This window comes from Hylobates moloch, unplaced genomic scaffold (genome assembly GCF_009828535.3).
Source record: "Hylobates moloch isolate HMO894 unplaced genomic scaffold, HMol_V3 SCAFFOLD_6, whole genome shotgun sequence".
In the NCBI taxonomy this organism is placed as follows: Eukaryota; Metazoa; Chordata; class Mammalia; order Primates; family Hylobatidae; genus Hylobates; species Hylobates moloch.
The window spans coordinates 116,473,778-116,493,121 of NW_026652281.1; the positions used below are offsets into that span (position 1 = coordinate 116,473,778).

The window sequence follows — 19,344 nt, forward strand, 5'->3', positions numbered from 1 at the left end:
TAATGGCTTCAAACAGCAACTTGTTTTTTTTTTTTAAAAGACAGAGTCTTACACCGTCGCCCAGGCTGGAGCACAGTGGTGCGATCCCAGCTCACTGCAACCTCCACCTCCCGGCCTCAAGCAATCCTCCCACCTTAACCTTCCTAGTAGCTGGAACTGTAGGTGTGCAGCTAATTTTTGTATTTTTCGGTAGAGACAGGGTTTCATCACGTTGCCCAGGCTGGTCTTGAACTCCTGGGCTCAAGCCATCTGCCTCAGCATCCTAAAGTGTTGGGATTACAGGCATGAGCCACTGCACCTGCAAAAAAATGGCTGCAATCATTTTATTATTTGCTCACAATTCTGCAGTCTGAGCAGGACTTGGTGGGGCAGTACATTTCTGCTCTGCCCATCATCTGGGGTAACACAAATGGCTCAACTTGAATTATATGTTTGGGTCCTCAGTTCTTGCTGTCAGCTTGGTTGCTGGGTTCTCTTCTGCATGGCTTCTCCTTTGGTTAGTGTAGTGGTCTCATGTGGTTGAATTTACGTGGTAGCTGGCTTCCCTCCAAGTACAAAAATGGAAGCTGCCAGTTTTGCCACATTCTGTTGGTTAAAGATCAAAGGCCAGCCCCGATTAGAAAAGGGACCACACAAAGGCATAAATATTAGGGGATGCCAAATTAAGTCTACCACACAAAGTTTCCTGGGTTTTTGACTTTTTAATTTTTTTTTTTTTGAGACGGAGTCTTACTCTGTCGCCCAGGTTAGAGTGCAATGGCGCAATCTCGGCTCACTGCAACCTCCACCTCCCAGGTTCAAGCGATTCTTCTGCCTCAGCCTCCCGAGTAGCTGGAATTACACGCCATCATGCCTGGCTAATTCTTGTATTTTTAGTAGAGATGGGGGTTTCTCCATGTTGGTCAGGCTGGTCTCGAACTCCCGACCTCAGGTGATCAGCCCACCTCAGCCTCCCAAAGTGCTGGGATTACTGGTGTGAGCCACTGCGCCTGGCCAACTTTTTAATTTTATTGTTAGGGACGGGGTCTTGCTATTATCACTCAGGCTGGTCTCAAGCTCTTGGCCTCAAGTGATCCTCCCGCCTCAGCCTCCGGAGGTAGCTGGGATACAGGTGTGCACAACCGTGCCTGGCTTGGGTTGCTGACTTTGGCACTTGGAAGGGTGGAAGTGCTAGTGATGGAAATGGGAGCACTGGAAGTCTTGCTTCCATGCTCCTTCGCTAAATAAAAATCCACTCATCTCTGTAGGAAGGGTGATTATATTTCACATTTCTCTTCCTTAGAGTTGCTTTCACTGACCCCTCAGACTGGGTTAAATCCCTTTGTTATACAGTCTGTGGTCCCCTTGGTCTCCCTTTAGCTATTCATTGCACTGGGGAGCGCTGTGGAAAGCCTGGCCTCCCCATTAGATCTGAGCTCCAGGAGTCTTGGTGCTGGGCCTCACCTGTTCCCTGACCCCCATTCCAAAAACCCAGCCCACCTGGCTCAGAGTAAGTTCTCAATCATTGCTGAATTGAATCTCATCTCACTTTCTTTTTCTTTTTTTTTTTTTTGAGACGGAGTCTCGCTCTGTCACCCAGGCTGGAGTTCAGTGGCGCAATCTCGGCTCACTGCAAGCTCCGCCTCCCGGGTTCACGCCATTCTCCTGCCTCAGCCTCTCCGAGTAGCTGGGACTACAGGCGCCCGCCACGACGCCCGGCTAATTTTTTATATTTTTTAGTAGAGACGGGGTTTCCCCGTGGTCTCGATCTCCTGACCTCGTGATTCGCCCGCCTCGGCCTCCCAAAGTGCTGGGATTACAAGCGTGAGCCACCGCGCCCGGCCTCTTTTTCAAATGAAAGCTATCATGATATTTATATCATTTACTATATTTTTAAACCAAAACTTTCCTAAATATGGGCCACTAGGACCAAAGCCAGCAAGGAACTGGGATAACACCTGAATTTCTGATGCTAAGTGTAGTTTTGATCTGTATATTGGCTGTGAGGTACTGCAACTACTGTTATCTGATAGAAAATGTGGAACTGATGCCAACAATGCTATCTACTATTCTAAATGCAAATAATCCCACTGACGGGTGAGGGAAGACTGGAGCAGGTGTCAAAAGCTTCTTTAGTCAGACGTGGCTCCAAGGGAGTGAGGCGATGTGCAGTGGCCAAGGATGCCATGGGCAAAGGTAAAAGAACCAAGGAAAAGTAGCCATTCTTTTAATATAAAATTGTTTAATGTTTTTCTTTGTTGCAATACACTCAATCCAGATGTAGTGGATGAGGTGGCCAGATTTTTTCAAGATTCTTAGTCCACTAGCAGCTGATTCCATTTGTGTCATCCCTACTCTGGTCACAGAACATTCACATCTTTAATTCCAAATACTGAGCGTGATGTAAATGATGTAATCAGTATCTAACACGAGTATATACTTTCTTGGTGGTCACTGCATGACATATCAACAGTGCAGCCTCAAACAAAAAGATGTTTTGTAACTTGGCCCTTTCCAAAAATAAATAGGACACTAGCTTACACCTTAAATGAGGGCAGAATAAATATGAATGAAGTGCAAGCTCCTGTGAGGAGTAGTGCATGCAGATGATGCACTTGCTTGTGTGGTGTGGCCAGCTGTAACAGAAAGCCAATGGAACTGCACAGTGCCTCCTCACAAAGCCCGTCCTGGGTATGATGAGGAAAAAGAATGACACATAGCTTGGCCAGGCTGCTGGAACCAATGTTCCAGTGGCATCTGGAGTTCACTGTATTTTGTTTTTTCTTTTTTCTTTCTTTTTTTTTTTTTTTTTGAGACAGAGTCTCGCCCTGTCACCCAGGCTGGAGTGCAATGACGTGATCTCGGCTTACTGCAACCTCTGCCTCCCAGGCTCAAGCGATTCTTCTGCCTCAGCCTCCCAAGGAGCTGGGATTACAGACACCTGCTACCATGCCTGCCTAATTTTTGTGTTTTTAGTAGAGACGGGGTTTCACCATGTTGGCCAGGCTGGTCTCGAACTCCTGACCTCAAATGATCTGCCTGCCTCAGCCTTTCAAAGTACTGGGATTACAGGCATGAGCCACTGTGCCCGGCCAGTTCACTGTATTTTCTAGCAATTTCCAACAGAAAGCACAGCAGTGGCGTTTGCTTAGTGGTCACTGCTCCCGTGCTGTGAGTCCTGGAGCTGATCAGGGAAGCTTACACATTTCCCGGCTTGCGCAGATGAACTCTAGGGTTGCTAATCCGGGGACATGGATTCCTTCAAGCTCTTTGTGATGAGAAGGATTTTCATCCTCCTTTCCTCACTGCCGATCATGCGGTAGAGACAGCACCTTCATTTGAATGAGAGCTTCAGTTTCTGCTTGAGCCTCAAGCCCTGTTTCTGAGCCCTGCTCCTATCACACACATCTCCAATCTGCAGTAATGCTCAAAGAAACAGTCTAGAGCTGGGTGCCAAGCTCCGACAGCAAGAATAAGCCCTACCTAGTTATGTATGATCAGGAGATCTTCCAAAGGATGTAGGCGAGAGGAAAAAGCTTATTTTACCACCGTGCAGACAACCCATCTAAAATATAACCCAGGAAATTATAGCTTAACAATATTCTGGATAGTATCAAATAGATAAATCCTTCAACTAAAAGCAAATACAGTTCCCTTGAGGAAAAACAGATGTGAATGTTGTGGTCTATTGGCAATAAATAAAACAGTATCATCAGTGCTATAAAAACAGACAATCAGCATGACATTTAATGGAGTTAGTTATTATTGCCTCTATTTAATATCATCACAGATTACTCATCGCTGCCATGAAGTCCATAAAATGTGTGACTACCTGATTCCTGGGCATCTAGGACAGGGTCTTTTAACCTGTCAAGTCAGTCTCATTATGGCCAATTTTCTAGCAGAGGTTGGGGATGGGGAGAGGAGAGCTTTGATTTTTTTGTGTGTAGAAGAACTTTCCATAAGCCTGTTTGGCTCATGGACATATTTTACAATGTAACCTCCCTCAGTCACTCAGAGGGGATCAAGAAGGGCCCCCTAAAACCAGGAGAACAGATCTAGTTGGGCAGCAAAATCTGGCTATCTCTAGAAATGCTCCCTCTCCCTACAACTGAGCAGTTGTCCCCTACAAGCCACTAAAGCCCCCAGTCTTTACCTGTGAACCCATCTCCTGACTCTGTGGAATGCCTGCAGAGGCATGGTAGGGAACAACTGTTCAGATGTTGATGAGCCATGCTAGGCACGTCTGTGTAAATCATGGCCATGCATTGGGATGAAGAAACTTTACTTTGGAATCTGTTTAATGTAGACTCTCTTTTTTTTCTTTTTTTTGAGACGGAGTCTCACTCTGTTGCCCAGGATGGAGTGCAGTGGTGCGATCTCAGCTCACTGTAACCTCCGCCTCGCAAGTTGCAGTGATTCTTGTGCCTCGGCCTCCCGAGTAGCTGGGACTACAGGCATGTGCCACCACGCCTGGCTAATTTTTGTGTTATTAGTAGAGACGGGGTTTCACTGTGTTGGCCAGGCTGGTCTTGAACTCCTGACCTCAGGTGATCCACCTGCCACAGCCTCCCTAAGTGCTGGGATTACAGGTTTGAGCCACTGCGCCCGGCCGACTCTCTACCAGAAACTTTTCTTCCAATATGAAGGAAGCATGGAGTGTAGGCTACAGTCACTTAATGATCCTTCCAAGTTCAGAGTCATGATAATTCAAGCAGCTCAGTTCCACAGGAAGGCCCAGAACCACACAGCCCAGGCAGTGACTGAATTCTTCCTAGTCACCAGTGGGAGGGCTGCCTGCCTGTGAGGGACCTCTTATTTTGTGTATAGAATTTATGTTAGACAGGGTCCTGCTTCCTAAAGAGCAGCAGGGATGTTGTCCTGAACGGATGCAGGATTGCCACAGAAAGGATGAGGGGTCATGGGGTTGGGGAGGACAGAGGCATCCTTGGGAAAGTTTCTGCTTTGCCAGTCTGGCTAGAATCACCTGAGACATGAGGATGCTCTCCCACTTTCTACTTGACACTCAGCCTACCATCTTGCTGTGCCACTACCAGCTGTATGACCTGGGTCATCCTCTCTGGGCCAATGTTCTCATTCATAGAACCAGGGATAATACATCTACTTCAGAGTTGTGAGGAGGCTTAAGTAAAAAAATATGTGTGAGAGCCCCTGCTTTTATAGTAGGCACTCAATAAATGTTGAATGAATGAAAAAGCATCTCAAATCACGAGCTATAGGATACTGGGTTAAACAAAGTGGCTGCTGGGGCCAACGCTAGACCCCCATATCCAAGGAGAGAGGATCTGTCTCCTCTACCTCTAGGCTTGAGCAAACAGCCTGGAGAGCTGGCAATGCCTCCTCCTGGGTCTGGCCATCTGCCTCTGTGGGATGTAGGAACTCAGCCCAAGTGCAATGACACCAATGATGATACTGAGGGGAAATGACCGAAGGGACATTCTCTGGGTTCTATGATGGAGTAGGGAGGCTTCGTGGAGAAGATGAGGCTCGGTCTTGCATTATACCTTCACCTCGGCCCCTGCCTCCAGATGCTTCTCAGTAGTTTTAATTTCTGGACTCTCTAAAAGAGAAAGGGTTAAGGAAATAAAGGAATCTCAAATCAGGCAGTTTGCTAATGCTACTAACTGAGCAGAGATTGGAATAATAGAAAACTATTGACTACAATAGTTTAAATTTCTCCATATTCCCCTAGAAAATGGAAAGCTGGGCAGGAACATGTTCCAAAGGCTAAATCTTGGTGGAGATGATGACTCTAATGAAGGGAGAGGTATAATTCTTGGTAGACAGTGTAAATAACTAATATTAAGCTTTGGCTAAGCCTAGGAATGCCTGGTTCTTAAGACTTCACTGAAGAAGGGAAGAAGGAAGAAAACATGGATCTGCTCTGGGATGCCCTGAACTCCATTCACATAGGCAGGGCAGGCATGGAGCAGGGAGACGGAATCCAATGCCTTGCCATTAATTTAACTTAGATGAACTACTCCTGGCCCCTGGAGCCACTCCCCAGGAATGATCCTGTGAAGACACGTCTGGCTCTCGTGCCCATGTTCCTGCCACGCTGCCCAACCAACGAAGTTAGCAAATAGTAAAGTGTTCATCATTACCTAATTTTGTATTATAAAATGGAATCAGGAACGTAAATAGGAACAAGTAGCAAAACCCCAGCCCTGCGTAGGACCATTATCCTCTCAGCCACCTCTGCGTAGGCCAATGAGTTTGGAAAGTTTCTCACAGTTTTCAAGTTTCAGCGACTCTGCTTTCTGTTTCAATCGTTCATCTCTGTATAATCCTGCCAAATTTGTCAGCTCTGACTCTGAAAGATAAAAGAGGTAACCAATTCATCAAGAGCTGAATTCCTTTGTTTCATTTCAATGTTTCTGGAGTCAAAGCTCCTTTTGCTTCATTTCAAGCTTTTTCTTACAATTAAATACAAGAAACATTTACTCATTTATTCACAAAACACGTCTTAGGCACTAGACCAGGTGCGGAGGATTAAAGGGCACCTGTGACCCTGCAGTCCAACAGTATCTGTGCTGTCTTAGAAAAGCACTGGACTTAGTTTTTACCAAGAAAACATTTGCCACCAGACTTAGGAAACCTGCGCATGTGCAGTGAGACCGCCCTATAGCCTCCTACGAACGGGATTCCAACAGCAGCTGGGAGAGAATGGAGTCCAGTGGCCTATTCCTGTCATCTGAAATAGACAGCTGCTTTATTCTTCTCCTGCATTGCTGCATCATAACTCACATGTGCGAAGGCACACAGAGCCTACTGCTGCCGGGTGTGCATCTACAGAAGGCCGGGGCACTACTGGCGCTCTTCATTCCCTCACCACACGTAGGGTCCCCAACTCAAAGGCCAAAGGCAGCTAGGCCTTTCTAAAAGTTGAATCATCTGGATCCGGTGACCTTTGTCTCCTTGACAAAATGAATTTCATTTTCTCTTTATGGTGGAGAAGGTCATTCTATTTTTAACCAGAATATAATCTCTGCTGTGTTTCCCGACTCAACGGTGGTTTGGCTGCCTCTATTTTTTATTCTTTTGTGAAGTTTCAGACATATTCAAGGAGGAATGCCTGAAAAGCACCTTTAGAGACGTATTGCATATTAACAGGATGGCATGCTTGGATGTGGTGTGTGGCTTCTGAAAGCCTCCAACAGCAGGCAGCTACTCAATGTTTAAAGGACCAGACTTGTAAAAATGCTATTTTAATTGTTTTGAAATATGCCTATCTATTCTTAATCGTCTTGCTGACAGATTTTGTTTTTCTTGGTGGAACGAAAGACACCTGTCTGATTAATCAGCAAACTGCCTGGAAACGGAATTATTATTTAGCCAGGGGGAACAATGGGCATTGCTTTCTGAATACGTTTCTATCAACACAAAACACCGTCTGGCATTTCTGCTCACAATGATGCTATTTACCCCCAAGTAAGGCCCAAAGTGTAGATTAAGTGCAGGATTCCAGAGTGAGGGGTGAATATGCATAAAAACCCTCCCTCTACAATGGAGGCTGCACAGCCTGGGCTCTAGCCCAGCAGTTGCTTGGCAAGCAGTGGGTCTCCCAGGCTCCAGAACAATGTGCTCTCCCTGCTCGGTGAGGGTGCCTGCAGCGCCTGCTAGCCAGGGCTTGCCTTGGCACAGTCACCCTTGCAGGTGATGGGGCGTCATGGAGGATCATGGGCCATATCCAAATGAAAGCTCTCTGCTCCTGCATCCTGCACAGGGCTCGGCACTAACTCCAATCTCAGGCTACTTTGGCACGTGGGTAGCCTCGCCCAGGAGGCCTCTGTGAAGTCAGTCTATGCCTTTAGTCCTCTGGAGTCACAGTTACACCAGTATTGAAACAGATTCTGTGGTTTTGCTTTTCTTTGAAATGATTTCCTTAGGTTTTTCATTTGCTCAGCTTTTCTAAATACCTCATTCCCTGAAATCTTGTTCCAGGAAACATTAAGGGCTAGTGACTCCTTATATTTTCTACATTGAAGGCCACTTCAACGAGCTGATGAAAGATAACTGCTTTTCTCAAAATATCACATTGCTTTTCATAAAGTTCACTGAAACCAGCTCAGAGACCCCTGCTCCAGAGCAATGACCTTGTTCAAGGTCAGTGTTTCAAGGAACCATGTCCCACATCTCCACTACCAAGCTTAGAGCAACTTCTCTCCAAACTGCCAGTGAATCCTTTCATCCTTCAGTGAACAAAGGGTCAACTTGAAGAATATGCTACTTTTGACAAATTCTGTTAATATTCAATAAATTCTAAGTAATTTAAAAAAATTTGGGGGAGTGGCAGGTTCCAGAGAATACCTTTTCTTCTCAGCAGAAAGTTCCCCTTCCTTTGAATGCCACTGTAACAGATGGACAGAGCATTGAGCCTTAAAGATAAACTGACTCAGGCAAATTGCCAAGAGAAGCAAGACCCAGAACCTCTCCTAAGGCTCTCTGCAAAACAGCCCAGATTGGTCTCGACAGCTGAAACACTGCAACAGATCCCAACTGCCCTCATGATCCAGCCCCATGAGGTGGTGCTACATCCAGTCTACAGTGCAAAGCCAGGTAAAGCCAGGACTCCACCAGAAATTAGGCACTTTCTATGTGCCAGACACTGTGCTAAGAGTTACACCCATACCATCTTCCATAACCCACACAACCTCTCTAGGAGGAAGTGGAGTCTATCCCCGTTTCAAAGCCTAAGCTTCTATCCACTAGGTTATCCTGCTCAAGGGTGTAGAAAGAAGTGCTCCTCTGTCAGTCCGGGCCAGGAGCTCAGCTCAGCTCAGCTAGGCCAAGAGGCAGTTCCTGCCTGCTACTTTCGTCCAGCCCAGCCTAGTGTTGTGGCCACTTGCCCTGGTATCAGGTTTACTATCTAGATGCAGCTGCGAAGAAGTAAACAGGACAATTAATGTTTATAGTAAGGGATTACTCATAAAAGTTTACCCAGATTGGCTGGGTGTGGTGGCTCACGCCTGTAATCCCAGCACTTTGGGAGGCCGAGGTGGGCGGATTACCTGAGGTCAGGAGTTTGAGACCAGCCTGACCAACATCCTTGAAACCCCCGTCTCTACTAAAAACTACAAAAATTAGCCAGGCATGGTGGCATGCACCTGTAGTCCCAACTACTCAGGAGGCTGAGGCAGGAGAATCGCTTGAACCCAGGAGGTGGAGGTTGCAGTGAGCCAAGATTGCATGACTGCACTCCAGCCTGGGCAAGAGAGCGAGACTCTGTCAAAAAAAAAAAAAAAAAAAAAAAATTCACCCAGATCAAGCATTCTAAGGAAGAGCAGAGAAAATAAATGAACCAAACAAAGATTTAAAAAGTCAATGGCTAACCTTGCTAAAAACAGTTTGCATTTGGTATTTTGCCAAGAGTGAACTTTGTTCTCAAGTGGGTTTATTTTTACAACCTCCAAGTGCTAAATTTAACCTTGTTGGCTGCACTTGCTGCTGGATTCGGAGGGCAGATGCTGCTTGTTCTCAAATGGCACTTGGGTTGTGTGGAGGCTCTGCATAGCCGCTGTACTTAAATGCCAGAAATAGATTTTTAAGGGGTTTGTGCTGATAACTGCCATTTGGAACTTGTGGGTACACGCATCATGCTTACTCCCTGGATTTTTTTTTTTTTTTTTTTTTTTTTAGATAGAGTCTCGCTCTGTCACCCAGGCTGAAGTGCAGTGGCACGATCTCAGCAGACCGCAAACTCCGCCTCCTGGGTTCAAGAGATTCTCCAGCCTCAGCCTCCCAAGTAGCTGGAATTACAGGTGTGCATCACCACACCCAGCTAATTTTTGTATTTTTAGTAGAGACGGGGTTTCGCCATGTTGGCCAGGCTGGTCTCGAACTCCTGACCTCAGGTGAACCACCCTCCTTGGCCTCCCAAAGTGCTGGGATTACAGGCATGAGCCACCAAACCTGGCTACTCACTGGATTTTTATTTATACCTGGAGAGTGCCAAAGCTCTGAACTAGGCCTCATGGGGATGGAGACAAAAGCTTAGAAACCACCTCTGGTGCAATCCTTACCATGAGCTCTTTGCATAATTCCAGCATCTTACTGCCACAGAGGAAGATGTGGGGCAGGGGGGTGTTTGAAGAATGTGAAATGCAGATTTTCATCCAGTTCTTGCAGAAAGCAACGAAGTCAAAGCCCTCCCAGGACCCAGACAATGGGGATTTTCAGGACATACACTGGCTTTCACTTGATTTGGATCCAGGTATATACTGCCTTTTTATTGAGACAGGATCTCGCTCTGTGGCCCAGGCTGGAGTGCAGTGGAGTGATCACAGCTCACTGCAGCCTCGATCTCCCAGACTTGACCTCCTGAGTAGCTGAAACCACAGGCATGTGCTGCCACACCTGGCTTATTTTTATACTTTTTGTAGAGATGGGGTTCCCAGCAGCCTGGGAACTCCTGGACTCAAATGATCAGTCTCAAACTCCTGGACTCAAATGATCCTCATGGCTTGGCTCCCAAAGTGCTAGGACTATAGGCATGAGCTACCATGCCTGGCTTATATACTGCCTTTTAGTATGAGGCGTTTATCCTGCTCTAAAATTCTTTCCTGATTTTTGATTCTTGTAAAATCTAGTTTAGCAATGGGGTAGAGTATTTCCTGAACCCTCAGTGTTTTTCAATAAATTGGAATTTCCTCTTCCTGTTTAATTTCCTCTTATATCCCAGAGTCATTGCTTACCAACTTCCTAATACACCTTGAGAGAACAGTGGGACTTTGCCCTACGGAAATAGGGGGCAGAGACCAGGTCCCTAAGGGTGAGCTAGGACACTAACCCTGCTGTTGTTATTCACAATCCTCAGCATTTTCATTGTTTTCTACTCCTGAGAATCCTCTCTTCAAAAGACATTTGTTGAGCACCTGTTCTGAAGCAAGGACTGTGCCAGGAGCCTGGGACACAAAATTAGTAAGACCAAGTTCTTATTCCCAGAGAGCCCACAGTCTCGCAGGGGAGACTGACATATATCTCTGGAACTCTAACACTGTGTGATCGGTACTATGTTAGCAGGCTGAACAAAGTGCTTTAAGAACACAGAGGAAGGAGAGCTGAACTTGAGGGCGGGGTTGGGAGTGTGTGATGGTCAGTGAGGGCTTAGCAGCACTGTGACCGAAGAGCTAATTTTATCAGACTCCATTAGGTATTTAATGATACTCAGTAATAAGGCTTTAGAAATGAGTCAGAATTTGCTTTTTAAACATGAGCCAAAACTTCAGTTAAAAGGGTAGCTCCTGAAAATAAAAAAGAAAATAAAAATAATCAAAACCAAGTTTTAGAAGACACAGTCACTAACGCGGTGTGTGTGTGTAGAATTCAAGTGGGACCAAAGGTGAAGTTGTTGGCTGAGACGGGACTACCCCTGCTGCAGACACTCCTAGTAACACTTGCTGGAGCTGTAAGCCAGTGGCAGACGCTGTCATCCCCACTGTCTCCAAAGAGGGAAATAGGGGGGAAGGCCTGCCACACCCAAAGGGGCAGACCCAGGGGGTCACTTTTGTTCTGTGTGGCCACAACTGGCTGGAGGTGAGGGTAGGGGACACCTCATTCCATACCAGAAACCTCTAAACCTTTGTTCTGTTTCAAAAAGTTAGGCTGGCTCGATCAGATTTCCCTCTAGGGAGTGTGGAATTGGGAAACTGTGGACCAAATCAGCGAGCACCAAGAACTTACGGAGGTGTGTGCTGCAGAAAGGGGCACTGACTGGTGAGGCTGGGGAATTGGAGAGAGTGATAAGCAGGGTGGCAACTACTGTAAACCATGGCAAACAAGGTTATGAAAAAAGGAAGCTGGAAGAAAGAAAGGAAGGCAGCTGGTGGAGAGAGGAGAGGGGGCAGATGGGCAGAGAGAGGTAGAGACTCAAAGAGAGACAGACATACAGACAGGTGACTAGCGCCACCTAAATTTCCAAGATTTCCAAGTCCTGGCCACATGTATCCTGTCAACAAATTTCCCCTACTTTTTTGTAGTATCCTGAATGGCCTTTGTCCTCTAACTCTGTTCACATAAACATGCGTAGCCTCAAACAAGAAGAGAGGAGGGATCAGGAGGCTGGGGGTGCCTCCTGTTGGGAACCACAGCCACCAGCTAATGCCCCTTTTACAGCATCTTACTTTGTTGTTTCTCCTTCCAACAACTAGTCTGGATATAATCAATGTAATCCTTCTCTATTGTTTTCTCCAGGTCATGCAGAGAAGCTCCTCTGTAGGCCTTGTCAAAGTTTTTATCCACAAAGTAAGGCACGTGCAGGTTCTGAGTTTCTCTAGAAATGGTGTAGCCCAAGGTCCTGAAACAAGGAGAGAGAGGCTCATGTGAGCTCATAATATTTGGCAATATTACTCTTAGCACTGCCCTCACAGATATCATCATTATCATCTGCTCATAGAGCAGAGGCAGATATCATTTTCTAATATACCCTTGTTGTTTCCCTAGCAAAATTGTAAGTATAACATCATCATAATTGTATTATGTAAGCAAGTTCATACTATGAATTCAGCTTCAGCATAACTAGTTTATTCTCTTAAAGGACTCACCTCTCTTATACTGCTCTCTGTGCTAAAAGTAGAATGCTGAATGCTTAAAACAAACAATTTTTATGTTGTGTAGGATCTAGTATGGTACCTGACAGAGTAGGCTACTATAAATGCTGGTGGAATGAACTGATTATATTATATAGCAAATTATTTACAAAAAACCAGATAGCTCACACCAACCTAGAAGCAATATTTTGGGCATGATAAAAAGTACTTCGCACATAGCTGCTAACTGAGAACTGCAAGAAACTCAGACAAAAGATTTCAATGATGCTTCAGAGCTAACTCTCTGTGGGTCCAAGACATGCAAAGGTATCTGGTGCTCAGCAACATTAACAAGAGTACTGAGCTGACTAATTCTAACTGTAAGGAAACGTAGAAGGGACCCCAAACTCAAGTTAAACAATGTGACAGAAATGGTTTTCTTCAAACTGGACAAATTCTACATTGAAGGGGCTATATTTTATTTGGCCTTTTTCCGGCCCTTTCCTTTGATCCTCTCTAATTAGAGTAAGAGCTGAGGCCATGACTGCTCTACCCTCATTCTAAGGGGTTAGGGGAGCTTACAGAGAGCAGGTCCGTGCTTACCCCGCTGGCCTCACAAGAAAGAAAGCTGAAGTGCCATATGGAAAAACATGAGAAGCTGGGAAACAGAGGGAATCGGGCCAGTGTGGCCTGATGGCAAAAACCTCCCTATGAAGGCTAGGCGCAGTGGCTCATGACTGTAATCCCAGCACTTTGGGAGGCCAAGACAGGTGGAGGTCAGGCGTTCGAGACCAGCCCCGCCAACATGGTGAAACCCAGTCTCTACTAAAAAATACAAAAATTAGCCAGGTGTGGTGGCACATGCTTATAATCCCAGCTACTCAGGAGGCTGAGGCATGAGAATCGCTTGAACCCGGGAGAAGGAGATTGCAGTGAGCCAAGATTGCACCACTGCACTTCAGCCTGGGAGCCTGGGTGACAGAGCAAGACTGCTTCGAAAACAAAAACAACAACAAAAAAACCTCTCTTTCAGCCTCAGCTTCGCTCTCTATAAAAGGAAAATACTAGCCGGGCACGATGGCTCATGCCTGTAATCCCAGCACTTTGGGAGGCCGAGGTGGACGGATCACCTGAGGTTAGGAGTTTGAGACCAGCTTGGCCAACATAGTGAAACCCTGTCTCTACTAAAATATAAAAATTAGCCAGGTGTGGTGGTGCGTGCCGCCTATAATCCCCAGCTACTCAGGAGGCTGAGGCACACGAATTGCTTGAATCAGGGAAGTGGAGGTTGGAGTGAGCCCAGATTGCACCACTGCACTCCAGCCCAGGCGACAGAGTGAGACTCTGTCTCAAAAAACAAAAACAAACAAAAAAGGAAATACTGACCTGGAGTGACCTGGAATGATGGTCTTCAGTCTACAGTGATTGCTGACAAAGACTCTTCCTGTTATATATTGTCTAATAAATTCTACTTTTAAAAGGTTTTTTCCCACTAAATTATAATAATGAATAATAATTTATTATTCATTATTAACAAAAAAGATAATCTAGTGATTCTCAAACTTCAGTGGGGACCAGAATCATCTGGAGGGTTTGTTAAAACTCAGGCTTCTGGTCCTACCCCCAGAGCCTCTAATTCAATGGATACGGAGGGATCCTAGAATCTGCCTTTCTAACATGTTGCCTGTTGATGCTGATGATGGCTGGTCTGGGGACCAAACTTTAGGAACTGAATCAACTGAAAGAATTAATTGAAGAAAATTTTTAAAATCCTATCAGAGTTTATAATCTATATGCAAAAAGCATTACAAGGAATTTCTCTATTTTCAACAAAAACAAAAAAATGGAAAATAATCACTTGATCCCCATTATTAATACTATGCTCTGAGACCCACAGGGTCCAGCAATCCTATCAACAGCTTAACAGAGTCTTTCTAACTCTACCATGGTGTGATAATGAGTTCATTTAAACCTTAAATTCTACTGATCCTTCAAAAACCAGTTACTGCTGTTCTGCAGCTGACCAGATGATGTCACTATACAACAAGACAATCTATTTCCCGAGGCACACAGGAGACTGCCTCAGTATTTTTGAGTCTCAGCACCATGACTACCCAGCTGTTCCTTTAAACATCAAATCGGTGTTTTCTACAGCAAAAGGTGAAATGAAATGTTAGTAATGTATCAGCAAAACCTTCAAGTCTTTCACCCCCAAACTGTTACTGAGAAAGATTTAGAAATATCAGACTTACGATTTATAGAACAGACTATATGGGGGATTAGTAGCCAGCAGCTGAGTAATGACAGATATAATCACAATCACAAGAACTGGAAGTAGCTGAATAAATGCAGAATACGTAGTCTGAAAAAGAAAAAAAAAACTTGCTGTAAGTGTCCTTTTTTTTTTTTCTGTCGCCCAGGCTGGAGTGCAGTGGTGCGATCTCGGCTCACTGCAAGCTCCGCCTCACGGGTTCACGCCATTCTCCTGCCTCAGCCTCCCAAGTAGCTGGGACTACAGACACCCGCCACCAAGCCCGGCTAAGTTTTTGTATTTTTAGTAGAGATGGGGTTTCACCGCAGCCAGGATGGTCTTGATCTCCTGACCTCGTGATCTGCCCACCTCGGCCTCCCAAAGTGCTGGGATTACAGGTGTGAGCCACTGCGCCTGGCCTGTAAGTGCTCTTTATCAATATAAAGCTTATTGAAAATAAGATCGTTGCCCCAAAGAAAATAACAAATTATCAATGCACCACATAGGAGGATCCACAAAGCCCCAGGCTTTTCTGGGAAGGCTGTACTTTCAGCTGAGAAGTACAGGTTGGGCAATCCTAATCAGAAAATTCAAAATCGAAAATGCTCCAAAATCTAGAACTTTTTGAGTACCAGGATGACACTTAAAGGAAATGCTCATTGGAGCATTTTGGATTTCAATTTTTTTTTTTTTTTTTTGAGACATGGTCTTGCTCTGTCACCCAGGCTAGAGTACAGTGACACAAACATGGCTCACTGCAGCCTTGACCTCCTGGGTTCTGATGATTCTGTCACCTCAGCCTCCTGAGAAGCTGGGACCACAGGTGCACACCACCGTGTCCAGCTAATTTTTAAATTTTTGTAGAGACAAGGTCTTGCCATGTTGCCCAGGCTAGTCTCAAACTCCTAGGCTCAAGCAATTCTCCTGCCTCAGTCTCCCAAAGTGTTAGGATTACAGGTGTGAGCCACAGCACCCAGCCTCAGATTTTCAGATTAGGAATTGTCAAGTGTATAATGGTATAATGCAAATTTGCAAAATCCAAAAAAAAAAAAAAATCTGAAATCTGAAATACTACTGGTCCAATTTACTTCAGATAAGGGATACTCAATCTATACCAAATAACCTTTACTCTCTCTGCTGAGCAGGCTGAAGGAGGTCCAACAACAACCTGGATTGACACCCAGTAATCTCCCTGCAGCCCCATTAATAAGACCAATGAAGCAAACATCTCTAGGTAAACCTGCCCAGACTGTGCCTCTTACAGGAGTGGGGCTCTAGGAGCCAGGTTAGCATTATGCTTGGCCACAGCTGATTGGACTCAGGGGACATCTAACTCTGGCAGAGATAATCACGTTTTCTCTCCTAGGAATTTGGGATTGAGACTCATCACCCTTCACTTCTGGGTCATCACTTTAAGGAAGAACACACACTCTCAGGCACTGCAGATTAGCTATTTGCAAGGGGAAGTAGAACAAGCAAAGCTGCTTGGTGAAAACAAAACAGAGGCAAAGAGTGGCAGGAAAACTGGAGACAATCTGGGCCCAAAGAGTCCTGCAGAGCACAGCTGCTTGGGAGCCTGACAGTATCCCAGTTCCTTGTTCCTGTCTGTCATGAGGCCCAGCTGTGCTTCTTGTCCTTGAGCTTCATGAGACTCTTTTGTTCCCTTACCTTAAACCCCCTTTAGTTCTAAATATTTTGAAGAGGATTCCTATTTTCTGCAGCCAAGAAAATTTTGGAGCCAGAGCGGTGGCTCATGCCTGTAATCCTAGCAGTTTGGGAGGCCAAGGCAGGAGGATCACTTGAGCCCAGGAGTTTGTGACCAGCTTGGGAAACATGGTGAGAACTAATCTCTACAAAAAATGAGCTGGGAATGGTGGCACGCACCTATAGTTCCAGCAACATGAGAGGCTGAGGTGGGAGAATTGGTTGAGCCCTGGAGTTCGAGGCTGTAGTGAGCTGCGTTTGTACTATTGTACTCCAGCCTGAGTGACAGTGAGACCCTCTCTCAAAGGAAAAAAAAAAAAAAAAGCCTTGATGAAGTCAGCCCCACAGGATTGCTGAGATCCTGGGAGAGCCACCCAAGAATGGGCAGAGGGAGGGGATAGCATTCTGCCTATTTAGGCCAATTTTCCAGCTCTTCTCACCATTGCTTTTGCTTTCCTAAAGCAACATAACTCAAGTTCAACTTCTAAAACTTGACCATGTACCATCAAGGTTGGCCAAGTACAACTGTTTATGGGCAGCAGCGCTCCTCCCTCCCTAGGTACCTGAGGTTTCTCTTCTTCCTCCTCCTTCTGAGTCTGTGTCCTCTCATGTCGGTGCCGTCGACGGTAATAGTGAGTGTCATCTGTCACATTTGAAAACATATGAATATTTCCTGGAAAAGAAAGAAAAAGAAATACTTGGTATGGGATATGGCAAACACTCCTTCCCCGCCTTTTTCTTTTTTTTTGGAGACGGAGTTTCGCTCTGTTACCCAGGCTGGAGTGCAATGGCATGATCTCAGCTCACTGCAACCTCTGCTTCCTGGGTTCAAGCGATTCTCCTGCCTCAGCCTCCTCAGTAGCTGGGATTACAGGCACCCGCCACCACGCCCGGCTAACTTTTGTATTTTTAGTAGAGATGGGATTTCACCATGTTGGCCAGGCTGGTCTCGAACTCCTGAACTCAAGTGATCCACCTACCTTGGCCTCCCAAAGTGCTGGGATTACAGGCATGACCCACCGCGCCTGACCCTTCCTTGCCTTTTTCAAGGTCCTTGTTCCCAGCTAGGTTTGTTAAGGATAGAGTATTGGCCTATTTTACCCAGTAGAAAAATAAGACAATAGGCAAGCCAAGTGAACCAGCTGGAGCTAAAGCGTGCTGACCTCTCCTGACTTCATTCAAATAGTCCTTTGCAACTAGTGAGAGAGAACCCCGAAAGGCTAGAAGAGAGAGAGCATTTGGGCCATGAATCCTATCTGGCATGTTCACGTCTGCTTTCGTGCCCAATACCATATTGTGTCACTGGTATCTTTTAATAGCAACTCATAAAATTCAATTTACTTCCTGGGCACTGAATTATACCAACTTCCAACTTGCTAGGGGGTACTTTCCTATCTTCTATCTTTGTAAGTGCCATTTTATAATAATAATAATAGGCATTTTGTTACTTATTTATAAGGCACTTAAAAATATCTAATCCTTACAGTGACCCTGTGAAGTAGGTATTATTAACAGCTGCATTTTTCAGGAGAGGAAACAGGGTCAGAGAGACTAAATGATTTGGTCAAAATTATGCACAGCTGGAGGCTGGAGACGTGCCTCAAACTCCTGCTCAACTGATTCCAGATCCTTGCTGTTTCCATCATACCATTGTACCTCTATTCAGATTTTCAAACAGGAGCTTGCTAAGAGCCATAAATAGAGAAATATGTTTAAGAATGATAATTTGGGGAGACTAACCTGTAGGAAAATGTCCTCCAAAGAAGACGTTGAACAGCTCTTCTGGAGTGATGTCAGCTTCAAAATCCCTGTAATAATTATAAGGTCTGGCTCGAGGGGCAGTGAAAGTCACCTGTTCATCTCCATATTCATCATAGCGAAGTCTCTTATCAGGATTGCTCAGGACTGCAAATGCATTTCCTATTGCTGCAACCAACAAGAAGCAGCACATGAGGACACAGTCTTTGCTATGGCTGAGAGTGATCGCAGCAGCAGTGACAAAGAGCCTAGAGGTGACTCGAGCTGGATACCTTCGCAGGGGCCCAAGAAGAGGTGCTTGGGCCTAGAAAGTTCTCCACAGTGCTTGCCCTTCAGGTTTTCCCTGATCGCCAGAAACAACAACATTGGAATCACAGGAATTAAGAACTACTGCTGAAGTGAGTTAACTCCCAATCAACAGTCTTGGAGTCATCCCAGCTGTCCTAGAAGTTAGGAAGCCCCCCTCAGTTTGGGTTCCCAGTCACCACAAGTCCCAGGCATGTTGGGGAAATGTTCTCCAACTGGTCAGCACTCTCAATCATAAAAAATGTGTTCTGGCTGGGCGCAATGGCTCATGCCTGTAATCCCAGCACTTTGGGAGTTTGCAGTGAGCTGAGATCATGCCACTGCACTCCAGGCTGGGCAACAGAGTGAGACTTCGTCACACACAAACACACACACACACACACACACACACAAAGGGTGCTCTTTACTTCAAAAAAAATTTTTTTGGAGATGGGGTCTTGCTACATTGCCCAGACTAGTCTCAGATTCCTGGCCTCAAGTGATCCTCCCACCTTGGCCTCCAAAAGTTTGGGATTATAGGTGTGAGCCCTGCATCTGGCCAAAAAAGTGTTCTTATTTCACTTGAGTGCAATAGTTTATGTTGGAAACAGTTCACACATCAGTAGTGATATTCTAACTTGTAGTCTGAAAAATTTCCTGAATTTTCTTCTGAAACACTCTTAATAGAAACCTTCGTGCTTGACTAAAAACAAAGTCTTCATCATAGTCTTATTTCAGTTTACTTTAGACAGTTATTTTCTGAAATTAAGAAATGTATCTCCAATGTCTCAAGGAGGGTTCAAAGCCTGAATAGTTACA

At 45.4% G+C, this 19,344-nt stretch overlaps 1 protein-coding gene across 10 annotated transcripts in view; it reads right to left on the reverse strand.

The window, feature by feature from the left end:
- Positions 1-301: 301 nt before the first annotated feature.
- The window catches only part of DNAJC18 (DnaJ heat shock protein family (Hsp40) member C18), a 36,212-nt gene continuing 17,169 nt past the window's right edge, over positions 302-19,344 (reverse strand). For 5 of the 10 annotated variants that reach the window (XM_058441265.1, XM_058441266.1, XM_058441263.1 and 2 more), the window contains 5 exons: positions 18,223-18,408; positions 17,046-17,155; positions 14,780-14,889; positions 12,123-12,295; positions 2,752-6,313 (listed from right to left, as the gene is read on the reverse strand). In XM_058441265.1, the coding sequence (XP_058297248.1) occupies positions 6,189-6,313; positions 12,123-12,295; positions 14,780-14,889; positions 17,046-17,155; positions 18,223-18,408 (704 nt within the window). In that variant the 3' untranslated portion in view covers positions 2,752-6,188. Of the gene's footprint in view, positions 586-2,751; positions 6,314-12,122; positions 12,296-14,779; positions 14,890-17,045; positions 17,156-18,222; positions 18,409-19,344 lie in introns of those variants that run through there. The other 5 variants (XR_004248824.2, XM_032158047.2, XR_009214260.1 and 2 more) reach the window with 5 other exon arrangements.